This window comes from Cinclus cinclus, chromosome 17 (genome assembly GCF_963662255.1).
Source record: "Cinclus cinclus chromosome 17, bCinCin1.1, whole genome shotgun sequence".
Classification (NCBI taxonomy): Eukaryota; Metazoa; Chordata; class Aves; order Passeriformes; family Cinclidae; genus Cinclus; species Cinclus cinclus.
The window spans coordinates 5,197,591-5,214,143 of record NC_085062.1 but is presented as its reverse complement, the minus strand read 5'-3'; the positions used below and the strand labels follow the sequence as shown (position 1 = coordinate 5,214,143).

The 16,553-nt window shown below is 45.1% G+C and overlaps 1 protein-coding gene across 2 annotated transcripts; it reads left to right on the top strand.

Moving 5' to 3' along the window:
* Positions 1 to 595: 595 nt before the first annotated feature.
* PITPNB (phosphatidylinositol transfer protein beta) lies at positions 596 to 16,173 on the top strand. Of its 2 annotated transcripts, XM_062504506.1 has the most exons (12): positions 596 to 626; positions 1,589 to 1,619; positions 2,446 to 2,591; positions 3,210 to 3,301; positions 3,428 to 3,435; positions 4,557 to 4,631; positions 5,793 to 5,876; positions 10,636 to 10,713; positions 11,200 to 11,310; positions 11,823 to 11,945; positions 14,977 to 15,061; positions 15,918 to 16,173. In XM_062504506.1, the coding sequence occupies exons 1-11, from the start codon at positions 607 to 609 to the stop codon at positions 15,022 to 15,024; spliced, it is 816 nt and encodes a 271-aa protein (XP_062360490.1). In that variant the 5' UTR covers positions 596 to 606; the 3' UTR covers positions 15,025 to 15,061; positions 15,918 to 16,173. The 2 variants fall into 2 exon arrangements, with proteins under 2 accessions (XP_062360490.1, XP_062360489.1); XM_062504505.1 differs by lacking the exon at positions 14,977 to 15,061.
* The last annotated feature ends 380 nt before the right edge of the window (positions 16,174 to 16,553 follow it).

The window sequence follows — 16,553 nt, the reverse complement described above, 5'->3', positions numbered from 1 at the left end:
CGCTGCTGGCACCACGCGACCAGAGCGACAGTGCCAAGGCAGGCGGAGCCGCACACGGCGCTCGGTGTCACGGCGGAACCGGGCTCCCCGAAATTCATCAACACTGCAGCTTCTCACTTCCCACACGCCGGGAAGGCGCTGGGGGTGACCCCATTCGGCAACGGCGGCGTTCCGTGAGGGCGCGACACCGCGGAGCGGACAACCCGGGCTGTGCGGCACAGGCCCGTCCCCGCCCGCCAGGCAGGCAGGCAGTGCGGTGGGTCCGTCCCGCGGCCCCCAGCCCCACCCTCGCTCTCTGGCTCCTCTCCGTGCTCTCGCTCCCCGCCGGGCCGGGCTCCTCACTGCCCTCACCGGACCGCCGCGTGCGGCGCCTCGCGATGACGTCACCCCGTCGGCAACCCCGGGACGGCGGATGCGCGCCGGAGCCGGCCCGGCGCGTTCTGATTGGCTACTGGAGGGTGAGGTGTGCGCTCGCGGGAGCTGCGCGCTCTCGGATTGGCGGCTCTCTGCGCGTGCGCGCCTGCGGGCGAGGCGCGCTCGCGATTGGCCGCGCGGGCGGGGGCGGGGCCTGGCTCGGGAGCGGCGCGTGCGCGGAGCGGCGGGAAGATGGTGCTGATCAAGGAGTTGTGAGTGGGGGCGGCGGGAGCGCCGGGGGGGCCGGGGCTGAGGGGAGCGGGCACCGGGACCACCGCCACCGCTGCAGCCACCGCCGCCGCCCTACCCGGGCCACGCCCCGACGGGTCTCCCCAGGCCGCGCCCACCGCCGCCGGGGCCCGCCCTGATCCGCTCGTGCCGTGTGGCCCCGGGGTCGCCGCTTCCTCCGGGGAGCGGGGCCGCTCCGCTGCTCCGTGCGCCGGTGCCTCCGTCCCGGGAAAGGCCGTTGGACAGGGCAGGGACGCGACCCGAGCGGTGCCGAGCGGTCCCTGCCTGCAGCCAGAGCCGCGGCCCCGCACCGGCAGCTCCGCGAGCTCCGGCTCTCGGGTCGGGTCGGGTCGTGGGGAGGCGGCGGGGCCGCGGGGGATTTCTCCCCGTTTTCCTTACAAAGCGGCTCGGATGGCAGCGGTGACAGCCCCACAGTGGGATCACAGCCCTTCCCTGCTCCCGGTTCCCTGTTGTGGTGGCGCCGGGAGCTCCACGCCACTGGGTAGATCTTTCCCCTGGCAGCTCCTGCCAGCAAAGCTGGTTTGTTTCTCTGTCCCACCTTTTGGCTGCTAACTACTTCGGAGTCCAGTGGCTGTAGCCTCAGTGGTAGTAAAGATAACGTGTAGGTTCAAAAGTTTATAAACAAATTTAGCATAGCACAAAGTTGTTACGAGAGAGCTGGAAGTAGATCCCAGATTTCCTGGCTCTTTTGTGCCGCTTCTACTATCTCCCGTCCCTTGTCTTTCATTTTGTAACATGTCTGGCATTGAACTTTGCTTGGGTTTGTTCTGTTATATGCAAAGCCTCCTTGTCACAGAGACTTCTGAAGAGAAAACTTGAATTGGCTCCTTCTGACACTTCTGTCTTGAATATCTGTGTTATATCTGTTATCTGCAGGTGAAGTCTAACGATTAGTTTTACTGAATTTTCTCTTTTCCTCTTTCAGCCGAGTGGTTTTACCTTGCTCAGTGCAAGAGGTATGTCCTGATCCTCCCTGCTTTATTCAGACTGAGGGTTGGGAGGGGATTTTCTGTCAGAAGTGTGACCAAACATTCCCTGTGCTGTGGCTGTGCTGACTGAGTGACACAAGTGTGATCCTTGTTCCGATCAAGGAATTTCCAAGGAAGCAAATGCAGCACAGAGCCTTGAGGTGTTCTGAGCCTTCCACTGCTGCCAGTACAGTTGTGCCCTGTGGCAGCACTTTGCTGCTGATCCAGCACTGAGAGTCTCCAAGCCTTTTTCTGAAGCCACAGGTGTAGGAATTTTCTTCCCAGATCTGAAGCCAGCAATTCAAATGGCACTGAAGTACATTTAAATGAGAGTCATGATAGGATGGCTATCGTGGCAGAGTGTTTAACGTGCTTCTGAGGGAAACATTGCACTTGTTCTGCAGTGTGTGTTTCCTGGGTCCTGTAAGGGCAGGATTTAGTTGGTTGAAAGTGTGAATTGGGAAGGCTCAGAGCTGAAATTGGTCACTCCAAAATCTGTAAACTCACTATTTCTTGGTGAGGCAGAGAATGACAAATACACTTAGGTCTTGGGACAGGAATAATGAAGTTATGGTGTGCACCAAAGTGCTGGGTTCTTGTGGAACAACCTGTAGACCTGGTACTTGTGAGCTGTAGATATGTGTTGCCAAAAAGTTGTCAGAGTTCACTGAATTTATTTTATATGGTGTATTTTACTTTGCTGATAATCTTTTTTGTACTACTGAATTGTCAGAGGAAACAGCTAATTGTTTTTAGCATGTTAAAAGTTTTAGCCAACTTTGGTGCTAACATTTGACTTCTCTTTCCTTTTCAGTATCAAGTTGGGCAACTTTATTCTGTGGCAGAAGCTAGCAAAAATGAAACAGGAGGTGGGGAAGGAATTCAGGTCTTAAAAAATGAGCCTTATGAACAGGATGGAGAGAAGGGACAATATACTCACAAAATCTATCATTTAAAGAGGTGAGAAAAGCCTTGATGCATGTTTTAGTCCCTTGGTAGTGAGCAAGAAATGTTTGAAAGTGAGGGTAGCCTTCCACTGTTTGCTATTCACACACTTGTGTGTGTTTTCCTGCCACTTCCTAGTTTTCTGAATTGTGCATGAGTGATCTGGTGAGTGGGGAGATGCGATGGGTGAATTTAAATATGTGGGATACTTGTCTGGGGTAGCTGGAAGAATTGTGTTTACTTGCTCTGGACAGGAGTCAGAGATGAGTGGGACATAAAGTTAATGCTGCAGGTTAGGAGCTGCTTGCCAGGGAGCTGGAGGTGAGGGCTCTGAGCAGTGCTCTTCTTCAGCAGGTCTCTTTGCTGCTCTGCAGGAGAAGGGATAGCACAGCCTTCCTTGTGATCACGCAGCTCACTCAATCACCTTATCATTGTCTTTCCCATTTTTTTCTTAATTATGTCGTGATCAGGAAAAATTTTGAAGTTCCTGTGTATTTCACTGCAGGTGACCACGTACGTCATAATCCCTCAAATGCTTGGGTAGAATGTGCCTTTCTTATTGGAGTGGAAGGAACCAGTGAGGAATTTCAGCTGTTAGGATTTTAAGCACATTGTCCATGTTTGTTTTCCCAGTAAAGTCCCTGGGTTTGTAAGGATGATTGCTCCAGAAGGGTCCCTGGTGTTCCATGAGAAGGCCTGGAATGCATATCCCTACTGTAGAACAAGTGAGTGTCCCCTGTGTGTTCTTTTCTTGGTGTTTTTGTATGTGAGACCTTTGAGAAACAATTGTATCTAATAATGCTCTGTGTTTTCTTTTCCTTTTCATTGCACGTGTTTTCCAACGACACCAGTTGTGACAGTGAGTATTTGAAATCCTCCCAATTATATATTGGTATTTTTGGAGATGTATTTTGTCTGTTACTGCCACTACAATTGTCTGGCTCCAGCCTGACATATGTGCCTTGCTAGGACTCCTGGTGTAGAGCTCCTGTTAATTTATTTGTCTGCACATGGCTGTAATTAGAACTATAATTTATCAGAGAAATTACTTCGTTTTCTGTGTGTTCTTTTATGCTTTTAATTACCATTACAGATGCATAATGTCTGTCCTGGGAAGACATAATGCTAAAAAAGATGGGAGGGGGAAAAGTGACATAGCAGAGACTTCTACACTCCTGAATGCAGGAAGAGCAGTGAAATGAAATCAGTCCCTGTCTGAAATGCCATTGCTGTAAAATGAATTCCTGCCTCAGTTGAAGTGGGGTAACTGGGAATCTAAATGGATGAGTGCAGCTCAGGATTTGGGTTTGGTTTTTTTTTTAGTTGCATGGGAATCATGTCATTAAGATTTTAATTCCATTTTACATGTTTTGGTGACCTGTTTAATGAAAACTTACTAGTTAAATGTTAAACTGCTTTATCTGCTCACTTGCAAACATGGTTTAGATTGTTACCATGTGGATGTGATACAAGGAGAAACAAGTGAGTTTGAACTGTTGAGCTTGACTCACCGTGATACCTGTGCATTCCCTTCTGGAATCAGCAGGGCTCTCTCGTTCTTTTGAGATGTACAATTTGGTGGCAGCTGGACCATTATGATCCAGCTTTATGGTTGTAATTGTGCTGTACAGTAACATCTAAGTGCAGGATTAATAATTTGAAAATTACTTGAACATTGAGGTGAAGAACTTCAGGGTTGAGGCAGCAGGACAGCAAATGGCAGGGTTATTTCTACTGGTGTGCACAGGTAGAGCTGGATTTCTTAAACATGACTGATTTTAATTTAGTACTCACTGCTTTAGTTCAAGATTATCATGTACCTGTTTCTGTGTGTAGGTAAGGGGGCTGTTTCTCTGGTAATTTCTGATAGATTGTGTTGCTAGTCAGAGATTAGTAGTGGCTTGTGTGAAGATATACCATTTATCTAAACTAGAGCAGAGAGGTAATCAGACTTGTGCTTTTTGCTTTTAATTCTTACAGAATGAATACATGAAAGATGACTTCTTCATAAAAATTGAGACCTGGCATAAACCAGATTTGGGAACAACAGAGAACGTGAGTGGGGGTTTGGATACCAAGCCTTAGTGCAATTGTGCAGTTAGTACAGATAAAGTATTCTGTACCTGGTGATGGTGGATAATTATACTGCATAAAGTCAATGCCTGACCAGTGAGTAGAACAAGAAAAGCATTTTTCAAGTCCTTGCAAGGTGGTGAAGCTGTCTCATCTGAGGAGATCCAAGGACAGAAGAAGGGGTCTGGTGTTTATGTTTAGAGGTCAATACAGGTGCTTGATTCTCATGCAAATCCTTAAATAGCTTTTTGGCAAGTCCTTTTTTTTTTATTTCCTGTTCTTTTACTATAGACATACTATTGAGAGTTAGGCTGACAAGTTTATTTGAGAACAGGTTTCTCAGGACCACTGGAGTTGATCTGTGAATGCTCTGTAGTTAAATATTGAAGCTGCCTCTGTAAATTGTCCCAGCTGGTGATATTCTTGTTTTTCTCCCCAGACAGCCAATTTGGTTCATGTGTCACTTCAGGAAAATTTTGATCTGTAGTGACAAGTATTTATAGACCATCCAGAGAGGAGTAGATCTCAGTCTGTTCCCAGTGCTTGGGTGAGCTGTAACTCTGGATGTACTACACAGAAGGGGTATTGTTCTTGAACAGCTCTTCTGGCTGTGACTGAGTTTAGGTGTGCTGGACAGACCACAGGTGTGCAGGTGATTCCATCCTCAGACCTTTACACACCCTCAGATTACACCTGGTGCACCTTCAAGGCAGTCCTATGCTTCAGGGAACCTATGAGATCAGTTATGTTATTGAAATCTTCATATTTGCACTTGGAATTTTTACACCTTCTTTCTAGCTTAAAAAATTCATGGAGATTATGGAATGGGTAATGGTTCTAATTAGAGCTTGATTTCATTAGTGTTAACCAATGTGACAGATGAATACAGCTTATTCTTAAATCCAGGTTTCCTGAATGCACAAGACGTGAAGGCTTTGTGCTGGTTTAAAATTGATTAATGAGTGAATTAAACTGTAACTGTGGAGATCATTCCCTTTAAGAAAGGAAGAGGAAGAAAGGGTAGGTTTGCAGAATGCTGCCTTTAGAGCATCCTGAAAAACTCCCTGGCACACACATGGACTGCACAAGGTGCATCACTGTGTGATTCCCAGCATGGGAATAATTCCTTCTCCTTTTTTGCAGGTTCACAATTTAGATCCAAACACATGGAAGAGTGTTGAGGTTGTCCATATTGACATTGCAGATAGAACTCAAGTAGAACCAGGGGTAAGTAAATGTTCTCTGGTGGGACTGGGGTGTAGCATGCAGCTGATTCCACTTGTGCTTTGTGTTGGTAGTGAATAAGATAAAACTGTGTGGATTTCACCCAACAGACACATGAATGTCAGATGTTCTTTTCCTGTAGTTTCTTAATCTTTGTTCAGTGATACTCAAGCAATCACCAGTTCTCTCTGAGGGGTAATGTCTGAAATCATTTGCTTTGTATGGTTTTGGATTTTTTTTTTTTTTTTTTTTTGTTACGATGCTTGTTTAGGAATTATAATTCTAAGTGGCTGGGTGAGGTTTTTTTTGTCTGCTCCATCTTTTAGGGAAAAGAAATAGTCAGTGTTGCCAAACGAGAGTTTTATTTGTACATTTATCTTCTCAAACACAGTTTTACCTGGAAAAGCTCAAAAGTACGACCTCAGGTAACAATAGAACTGAAAGAGTGGAGCTGCATCTGTAAAATCCGGCAGTGTTGAAAAAGTTTTCATGTATTCAAGTTATATCCTTTTGTTCTGTGAATGAACACTGTCCACCCTCCTGTGGTGCTGCAGTTACTTTAGTTTCAGAGCTACAATCAGCATAAATATGAAAATATAAGTTTCTTTAAGCTACTGATGGCATGCATGTGCTGACTTGTGCTCATTTAAGTATGTATAGAAATAATTTGGGTGACAGCAGTGACTTTCTTTAGATACACATTTAATCCTGCCTTCTCTTAATCATCTCCAGTATAGAGTCTGTGTCACTTTATGTTGTTTGTATATAAAAGTGACTTCCCAGGAGAGAAATACCTTTTAAAGTGTAAGCAAAAATGAACACTCGATTAACATCAGAGGAGGTTGTGGTTTTGGAAACAATTTGTAGAAAACTAGAGTGTAGTGAAAACAAATTGAAATCAGGTTTTCAATAGCTATTTTTGTACAATGAAGGCAGTAAATGCTTGCTTAGGTCATAGTGGATCTTTATTACTTGAAAGAAAGTTCTGTGAGTACAGTTTTATATGAATCAAATTACACAGGCCTTAAGAGTTTGGATTTCTGTGTGCTGTCTGTTTTTCTACAGTTTGAGGTAATATATTGGACTATAAGAATTGCTCTTCTGTAGTCTGTAAGGAAATGTTAAAAGAGTCTCAAGTTGCAGAGCTTGATAGGTGGATCTCTCCCATTTCAGACTTAATTTATCACAATAGGCAGCTAAACAGCTCCACGTTATTAGAGCTGAACCTTGGAATCTTCATGCTATGACACATCCCATGGGACAGCCTGTTTGTGTACAAATATGATGTGCTTTTAGTTTTATGCCCCTCTTTTCATTCTGTCCTGGGTGTTTATAAATACTCATCTCTTCCAGCCTCCTTCTTAGAGACCTTTAACTTCTTGTTCTGGCACCACGATGTGCGTCCGTGATAACCAGGCTGGTGTCATTTCTCATTTGAACCTTGGCATTCTTTCAAAGGTGATCTCAGGCAGTGGTTCCCCTGATAGCTGTGCTGTAGCTGCAGGGCTCTTTAGGAGATGGGAGTGACTGCAAGACATTTTTTATCAAAAGTCATTTAGCTAAACCTACCTAAAACACACGAGTGCGTGTCAGGGCAGTGTAAAGTGGTGCTGGTGACTGTTTCAGTTATAAGATATGGGAGTATGACATACTTGGATAAACCTGATTTTGGTCTTCTGTTGTGCTGTGACTGAGCACTCAGGGCTGTGGATGACATTGGAGGGAAGTGCTGGTAGGTGTTTCCTTCCACAGGATCTGCATGTGAGCTTTTTGCTCAATAACATCAGTAGTATGTACATTCTCTTGCTTAAAACACTAATACAGTATTGACCTGGAAAGCCAGAATTTGTGTCCATCTACCTAGTTAGTGTGATCCCACTCCCATGCTCAGTTCCATTTTCATGGGTTTGCAGATCAGGTATCAGACTTGTGTAATTTTCCCGTTGGGTTCTAAAAGTTTTCTTAAAATCATACTCTTGTGTATGTGTGCTTTGAATTTTTATACCATTTGATAGTGAACCATGAGTTCTCAGGAGCACTGTTACTACTCTGAGCAGGTCTAAAGACTGACAGTGAGAATTGTAAAGAAGTGTCCAGGTCCTGGGTTTGTTGTGGTACTGCTTTATTGTATATGGTTCATAGACTCTCTAATTCATTCTTGATAATAGATGGTTGCATTCCTGCATATTATATTGAGAATTTAAGCAGAAACTGCCTGTGAAATGTTATTTGTGTGTTTCTTTGAAATGGTTTTGCTCCTCTGTCTTGTTTTGCTGCTGCAGGCTGATGTTTGTCTTTCTAGCTTTCCAGGGAGCTTCATGGGTTTGAGCTGTAATATTTGCTCCAGCAGCTGCCTGTGTTTCTTCCTAAGAAGGACTTGTTGTTGTCAGGAGTTAAGCTCTTGCTGCACAGATATTTTCCTTAAACTCTGCAAAGAACTGTTGTTTATTTGTACTTTGGCTCTAGTCCAGTCTTCTTCCCTGCATGCTTGTAGGATTTGTGTGTAGAGAGGAGTTCCTGCAATGCTGTCTTGTCCATCTAGGCTTTAGCCTATAAAGGGTTTTTCCTGTCCTTAACACGATTTGGGTTAACTGAGTTCTAAAAGGTCTTGGTTCAAAGCTTCTGTCTCTAGCATAGAAAACTTTACTGTGACTCATCTGTTTTCTTGGAATTTCTGTTTTCACTCCTACATCTTACTCATAGATAACATTTTCTTCCCCAGTGTTTCCAGCTGTGGTTATTTTTATGCTCTTGCCCTAAATGCAAGAGCACAGTTGCTTTTTACCAGTGTCCCTGTGCAATGGGAGGCAGGATTGCAGGTAACAGCATCGTGTAGACTTGAGTGTCCCTGGGGAATCCAGACAAATCATGTCACTCCATAAACCAGGCAGATCAAGGCTGCACATGTAGCTCAGTTTAAATGTCTCATGCCTCACACCACTACAGTGAGCTCTGCCTTGGCAGGATGTTCCCACTGTGAAAATAAATTCAGGGTTGTCTCAATGCAGTACCTGGTTTTATTTATAAAACTGGCACTAAGATGTGGAATTCTTGTGTTTCTGTTTGGCATGCTGCTGCCCCAAACCAGCAGCAGTTCTGACAGCAATTGGTTACATAGAGCAAAATTGTTTATCCATTGCTATGGCTTGATTCACTTTAATGTCTTCTATCCAGTGGTTGAGTGAAGTTTTTAAAAGGCAGCCACGATCAGTAATTTAAAACATTCAATGTATTTCTGTAAAAACATTTTGCTGTAGTATTTGCATAGGTATCTTAAAGGTGATTTAAATGTAAAGAAGATGACTCTTTTCCACACAAGGATTGTTAAAAAGTAATTTTTAAAGAGTGTATCACATTGAGCCTCCAGGACAATGCAGAAACTGAGGATTCCAGTGGGTTGCAGCTGTCCTCTCTCACAGTATTTGGAAATAACTTGTGAGATGAGAAGTTGTTCTCAGACACAGCCAGTGGCTGTGGCTGAATGCAGCAGGAGGGGACTCAGGGCTGGTTACTGGGTGCTGCTGTGTATTTGCTCTTTGTGGTGTCTGTGCTTTATTGCAGTAAAATCATAAATAAGTGGGACAGGTGACAAATAGGCTGGTTCCTCAGGCTCTGAGGCAGGGGAAGGCTTGTGGAGAACCGTGGCAGCCCCTGCTGAGGTTGGCTGACTGTTGTGTGAGTTCTTCAAACTAGACTATTCTTTCATCTTAGAGAGAGAACTAGAGTAGGGTCCTGGCTTGTGAAAGTTCATAAAACACAGATTAGCAATGGGATTGAAATGTCTTCACTCACTTTGCTGTTTCTAGGAAATACCTGCTCAATTCCTAAAGTATATGTTTGAGTCCTCAATATGGAAGTTTGTCTGAACACCTAGTAACGTTTTTTAGATAAATTAGGGTTTCTTCAGCCTATTTTAATATGCAGTTGTATCCAGTATGTTAAAAGAACTGGGAACAGTGAGAGAAGACTAGGGAGAACAAAGTGTAACAGCTGATGTTCTGTAAGTGCAATCATATTCCTCTGGGAGGACTTCCTGGATTTTTCAGCTCCATTTGGCTTGCAGTAGGTTTTTGTAAATGTCAGAATGTCTGTGAAAGCATTAACAGTTAATATGTGTAGCCTTTCTCTGTAGATTCAGAATTTAGTCTGGAAGTAGCCTTTGTTCCTCTGTGCTGAGGGAAGGAGCTGGAGCTGAAATCTGATGTGATCTTCAGCAGCCAGGAGCTGCTTCACTTGTTGGTGTTTCTTTCACTCCGTGTGCTGCAGATCATGACTTCACTGAAACTTTATTTAAAAATGAAATCTTAAATTCTGCTAAACTTTATTGGGCTTTTCTGTAGCAAGCATTTGCTCTGCTTTGAAGCAACTTAAATTGTTGGATTGTGTGGGTGAAATGGTACTCTTGGATAAATGCTTTTTATATACACTATAAACCTTACTTGCTTTCACTGAGCCTAGAGTTTTTAATCCTTTCCTAGTTTCTGTGGCAGCATTTTTATCAATCATTTTCATACCCCTCACCAGTAAAATTCAGTAAATCCATCTGTTGGAAGCATTTGTCCCTTTCAGCTCTGTACCCACTGGCTTTCCCCCCATGCACAGGGGTTGAGCCGAGCTGTCCATGGTGAGGCAGCACCATCCTGCACCCATCCTGCTCCAGAACACTCAGGGAATTGTTTTGGCAGCCATGAGTAGAAGCTTAACACAGTGGGATATTGAATCTGGTGGTGTTTCCTGATTTTCAGAGTGTTTTATGTTGCAGGACTACAAAGCTGATGAAGATCCTGCATTATTCCAGTCAGTTAAGACGAAGAGAGGACCTCTGGGGCCAAACTGGAAGGTATTAGGAGCTGCTGTTACAGCCTTATGAAGTCTTTATCAGCAGAAGTTCATGGTTTATTCAGAACTTGGCTCAGCTCCAACTGAGGAACAGATTTCCTGTGGCCCACCCAGCACATCCCCCATGTGACACCCCAGTGACACCCCAACAGCAGCACAGAGCTTGCCAGGACCCCCTGCCAGCCATCAGAATCTATCCCAGCAGGGAATGGGCTATGTGTGCCACACTAGAGATGCCCACAGGGGTTGAGCAGCCCAGTGCTGTGCCCTGGAGTGAATCACAGGGAGGCTGTCAGGAACAGCCCCACGTTATTGATTAGAATGTTGTTTTTCTGTAATAACGCTTATTATCGTAACAACATAGTTGTATTTAATTGATTTACTAGAAAATAATTATTTATCATTCTAACACACTAATTAGAATTATAACTTCTAATAATTAAAATTGCAAAGTATTAAAAACTTCTTTTCTATTATTGCCAAACAGAAGGAGCTAGCAACTGATGAGGAGTGTCCCAAAATGTGTGCTTACAAATTGGTGACCATCAAATTTAAGTGGTGGGGACTGCAGAACAAAGTCGAAAACTTTATACAAAAGGTGAGTTCTTCTGCCTTTTGGGGTTGTGTTGATGTGGGGGCTTGAGCAGGAACAGTGGTGCAGTTTCACAACCAGGGAATTCCTGTCCATATCCCCAGCCAGTCAAACAATTTGTGTCTTGGTTTGCTGCAAGTGGGGCTTCACTGGTAGTATCAGAACAGTTCTCTAGGGGAAAAAAGCAGTCTTCAGGAAATGGCTGTTCTGGTTTGGCTGCTGCTGCCTTGGAGCTGGAACAGATTTTAACAACATTCTTCATAATTCTCAAGTAATGTGAATGGCTGAGTTTTCTTGAAACTTTTTTTGATAGTGAAATTTGTTCATTTTTTCTATGTTAAAGCATTTTGAGAAATTTTGCGTTGAATTTAAATGGGATCCGGGGGTGTGAGGTGGCTGAACCCGTAGCAGTGTGAAGCAGCACTCACTTGAAGATTTTAATTCTTCAAACTGAGCAGCTGCTGTCATTTCACCAGCAAGTCCTACCTGCGATCTAATGCTTGTTTATCTTCTTAAAGCAAGAAAAAAGGATATTTACCAACTTCCACCGCCAGCTGTTCTGTTGGATTGACAAGTGGATTGAGCTGACTATGGAGGACATCAGGAGAATGGAGGATGAAACCCAGAAGGAGCTGGAAGCGGTAAGAAAACTTTTTTTTTTAAAAAAAAAGCTCAGATGTGCATGCTTCTACCTGCAGATTTATCTGTGCAGAAACTGAGGCGAGTTGTGTGGTGTCCATGCCTGTGTGTGTGTTTGGGCAATTGCTGGTGAGCGCTGTTGCCCCTTGAGTGCAGCCCCATGTGCTTCAAGCTCCTACATTCTGTTGTGTCATGCTGGAGGTGGCTGTAAGGTAAGTACCTCTGATGTCATTAAGTGCAGGATGTCTGCCCTGACTGCCTCTGTGTTTATGGCACCACTCCCATTGCACAAAGTCCCATTCAGGGCCCTTTTGCCACTTGTTGGTTGGAACTCAAAGCTGTCACTGTCCTGTTCCATCACGTGTCTTGCTTTGTTTCTTTTCTAGTTTTCACTAGCTCTGATTACTTTTTCTCTTCAAGCATGTTTTCAAGCAAGTTTGTATCACCTGTCAGCTGTTCCACTTCTAATTAGCACACCAAACCAAAGTTTTACTTCTGAAATGGAAGTCAGTAAAATCAGCTGACATCATGTCAGTTTTCCTGCTTTAGTGGCAGTGAGGACCAAATCTGTGTGGCCTGGTGTGTCATGGGCTGATGTCTGGGAGAAAGCTCAGACTTAGGGAACTGTCACTGCTGTCTCCATTCAGAGGAGGAGGCCACCATAGGCTCTTCTTCTGTAGAGTCTTTCTAGGACATGACCTGTGGCATGAGCCTTTCCTGTGTTAAATCCTGCTGGCATTTTTGCAGTTCTCAGATTTGTAGTTGTATTTTCTTCCCATTTTGACAATTGCCTCATCCCTAAACCCAGTCAGGTTACCCAGACAATTCCAGTGTCTTGTTCCTTCCAAGACACAATGTGTCTTCAGCTACAGCTTGCTGTTTGCATGGTTTGACCCATTCCAGTCACCTCTAACCTGGTTGCCTGAGGCTTCAGACCAGCTGTGGACAGGGGCCCTGTGACACATTCTGTGATCTGTGCCTGGTGCATCTTTGCTCTTGGTACCAAACCAGCTGCAGCTCCTCCCTCCCCACTCATGCTCTCCAGAGACTTTCCAAACAGTGTGGAACAGCCTGTGTTGTGTAGGGATGTTTCCTGGCTGTGGAAGAAGTGTTTCTTCACAGTCCTGTGCTGAGCTGTAGCACCAAATGCTCGTTTTCCATAAGCTGGAGGGTTTGGGTCAGCAGCCCCAGAATACCCTTTGGACAAGGCTGGTGTTCACTCACTCTTGCAGACTTTGTTCTCTCATGGACATTTGGGTATTTTGGCAGTTGTTCTCTCAAATCATGGGGGGTTTCTTCTTGAATTCTAATTCATGCCTGATCCTGTTCCTATAGCCACCTGTTCCCAGGTGTCTGTGGAGGAGGAAGCATAACAGCTGTCCTCTCTAAACTGATTTTTGCCAGAAGGGTTCCCTTTTGCACATCCCTAGTTCTTCATTTGCACTGAAACAGACTTTATCCAGTTTCCCTGGGCAAGGGTAGTGGCAGTGAGGAGTGCACACCAGGGGTGTGCTGGAGAGAGGCAGCAGAACCTGACACACCTGTGTGCATGATGAAATGATTCCTTTGTGTCTCTGTGGACTGTGGATGTTGTGTTTCACATTTCTCACTGGTAAGTAGCTCCTTTTAAATATTTTTTTCCAAAATATTTGCTGCTCTTTTAGTTCTTACCTTAAGCCGAGCCCAGCTCATGTATCTCTGGGTGTAACATTTATCCTCATTCTTAAGCATCAAACATATTTACTTAATACTTTCTCATTTTGCAAAGGCAAATTGTTTTTTGCAAATATCTTGTTATGGAAGATGTTAGTGTCAGGAATTTGGAATTTGTGTATTGTTGAAAGAGTTGGGTTGCTTCGGTTTGATTTTTTTGCACAAGGTAAATGTATGATGTTACACTAACCTAGATTTCTGTGGCTATTGTGAAATGTGAGAGGAGTGAGGACCTACTGTCTCAAGGTTTTTCCAATTGTTGCAGGAGGGGTATCTACAAACACCTATAAATGATGTCATTTCCATAGGTTTGTGGTGCAGTGCGTTATTGGACAGCCTAAAGGCAAAAGTGTCACGGCCAAATGATATGAATGCTAGTTTTATCCAAAATAATTTGTCATCTTGCTTCATATTCAACTACTCCATCTGTTGTGCTCACCAGTAACTGCCATTACATCCCCAGTTCACCACAAAGTGTGTTTATGGCCAGGACCTCTGGGAAGTGAGTGCTCAGGGATGAGGTGCTCATTGTGACAGATATGTCCATGCCCCTGTCCCTGCAGAGTGGTCAGGAATGGACAGGGCTGCCCTAGGCAGTTCTGTGATGCTGAGAGCCAAACCAGGCACAAAGCAGGGCTGGCAGTGCATGTTCTCTCCCACACAGTGTCCTGGTACTCTTCCCCTTCTCATGAACACCCTTTCTTCCTTCTGCTCCTAGCTGATCTTTCTCTGGGTTCTGTGCACATTCCAGTTCTTTTGTTGCTCCTGTGCTTCATCTTCAGTCGATTTTTTATAGTCAGGATCTCTGCTTTTGTTATTTTCTGTTACTCTCTGAACCCTCATCAGTGTTCTTCCGGAGTTTCTCTGTCCCAGTCCATCTTTTTATCACTGTTTATGTTTCACTTGGTGGATTCTGTCTCTGGCTGCTGGAGATGAGAAGCACCTCTGCTCCATGAAACATGCATCGGCTCATCAGTGCAGAGTAGGAAAGCATCTGGTCCAGCCAAAGCCCTGTGACCAGCCTCTCTCATGCCTGTGTGAGGGTAGAGATGCCACACTGGGAATCCTGAGCGGTGATTCCATGCTGGAGCATCGTGGGCTTGGTAAAAATTCAAGCAGCATTGTTTACAGCTGCTCTCCAGTTCCCAGGTCTCCTTGCCAAAAAGAAATACCATACCATGGCCAAACCCCCTGAACTGTAGCTGGTCCTGGCCCTGGCCAGGGAGAAGCAGATCCTGGCCCTGCAGGTCATTCCTTCTCTCATACTAACCACGGTGTGGCAGGTTCTGTGTGTGGAGCTCACGTTTTATTTCACTTCAGATGCGTAAGAAGGGTTCCGTTCGAGGCACTTTGGCTGCGGACGTCTAGAGGAGTTCTCTGTAGGTTCTGAGGCAAAACGAGCTGTGTAAGTCAACTGCTGGATGGAAAAGGAGAAGAGGGATTAATGTTCTTTTGGATGGGAATTGCTAGCAGAAATCATCTTAATGTCCACATAACCCATGTGGGCCTTACCTTCCTCCTGCTCGGTGGTGTGGTGTGGTGTGGTGTGGTGATCAGCAGGTGGGACTGACCCACGGTGCCCAGGACACCCCAGATGGGCACTGATGCAGGCACTAAGGCTGGGAGCAGAATTCCTGCAGTGTTGGCCACCTGCCCTGGTGTCTGATGCTCACCCAGTGCAGGCACCCGAGGTGTGGGATATGCTGCTGAGTCCTGGCACCTGCCCCTTCTAGGCACCAGTTAGACACGCCAGCATGGCTTTGCTGCACACCCAGTAGCAAAGTGGTCTGTGGACTTGGTCCATGTCACTTAGGGCAGCTGTGGAGCGTCACCTTCCAAAGACGTTCAGTTCTTGAAACCCAGTTCCTCCCAGTCTTTACAGACACTGAACTGTGTCAGAGCCATTACTGCAGGAGCAGCTTCTCCAGGAGCTACAGCCTCCTGGTGCTTGTGCCCAGCACTTGGGTGCTGCTGTTCCTCACAGGGACTGATGTAACATCCCAGCCCAAGGTGCCACATCCCACTGATCTGTGTGGGCTCCCCAGTGAAGGGAGCTGCTCCCACCCCAGGGGGCAGGTCCTACCCAAGGACAGCTCCCACTGAAATTCTCTCAGGAGCCAGCATTGCTTTGGTGTGACTCTCAGTCCCGGTGGCGTTCTGAGTCCCTTGTCCTGCTTTTCCCTGGAGCTAATCTCCCTGCATGATTGGAGCTCTGTCTGAAGAAGCTGCTCATGCAGAAATTGCACTTCCTCTCTCCACAGCTGCGTAACCAAGGCCAAGTGAGAGGAACGAGCGCTGCCAATGACGAGTGACGCCGGACGGACGCCGGTGCCGGACCTTGGCCGTGTGTGTGGGTGCATGACTCTGTATATAACTCCACACACACATGCAGACAGAAGGGGTGGTTACAGTGTCTCTGGGTGCTATACCTGTCCTAGCAAAGATTCCAAGGAAACTGCTTTCATTATGTATACCCCAAGCAAATAAAAAATCAACTGAGTAGTGTCATTTAAAGGATGAAGTTTGCTAACTGGTTATGTTCATGAATGTCAATACTGGACCAATTTCTGCCCTACTTGTTTTCTCTCCTGTCCAAATCACTCTGCTCTAACTTGCCCATCTCTCATTGTAAAGGAACACTCAAACAAGTTAATTTCAGTCTTATGTCTTCCCTATGTGATGAGTTTTTGGAATAGGAACAATGAATGTATTTATAGCTATTTATTTCTGGATTGTCATTATCCTCTAGTCAAATCAGAAAAAAATTTCTGTTAGTGGAAATTGGAAGACTTTTACTGTTGAGTAAGTTTAACCCAAACTTTACCCACTCACTGATTTAAAAGAAAAAAAAAATAATGTTTTATTGGACTTTTGTACATTGAAATGCTAACAGTTTT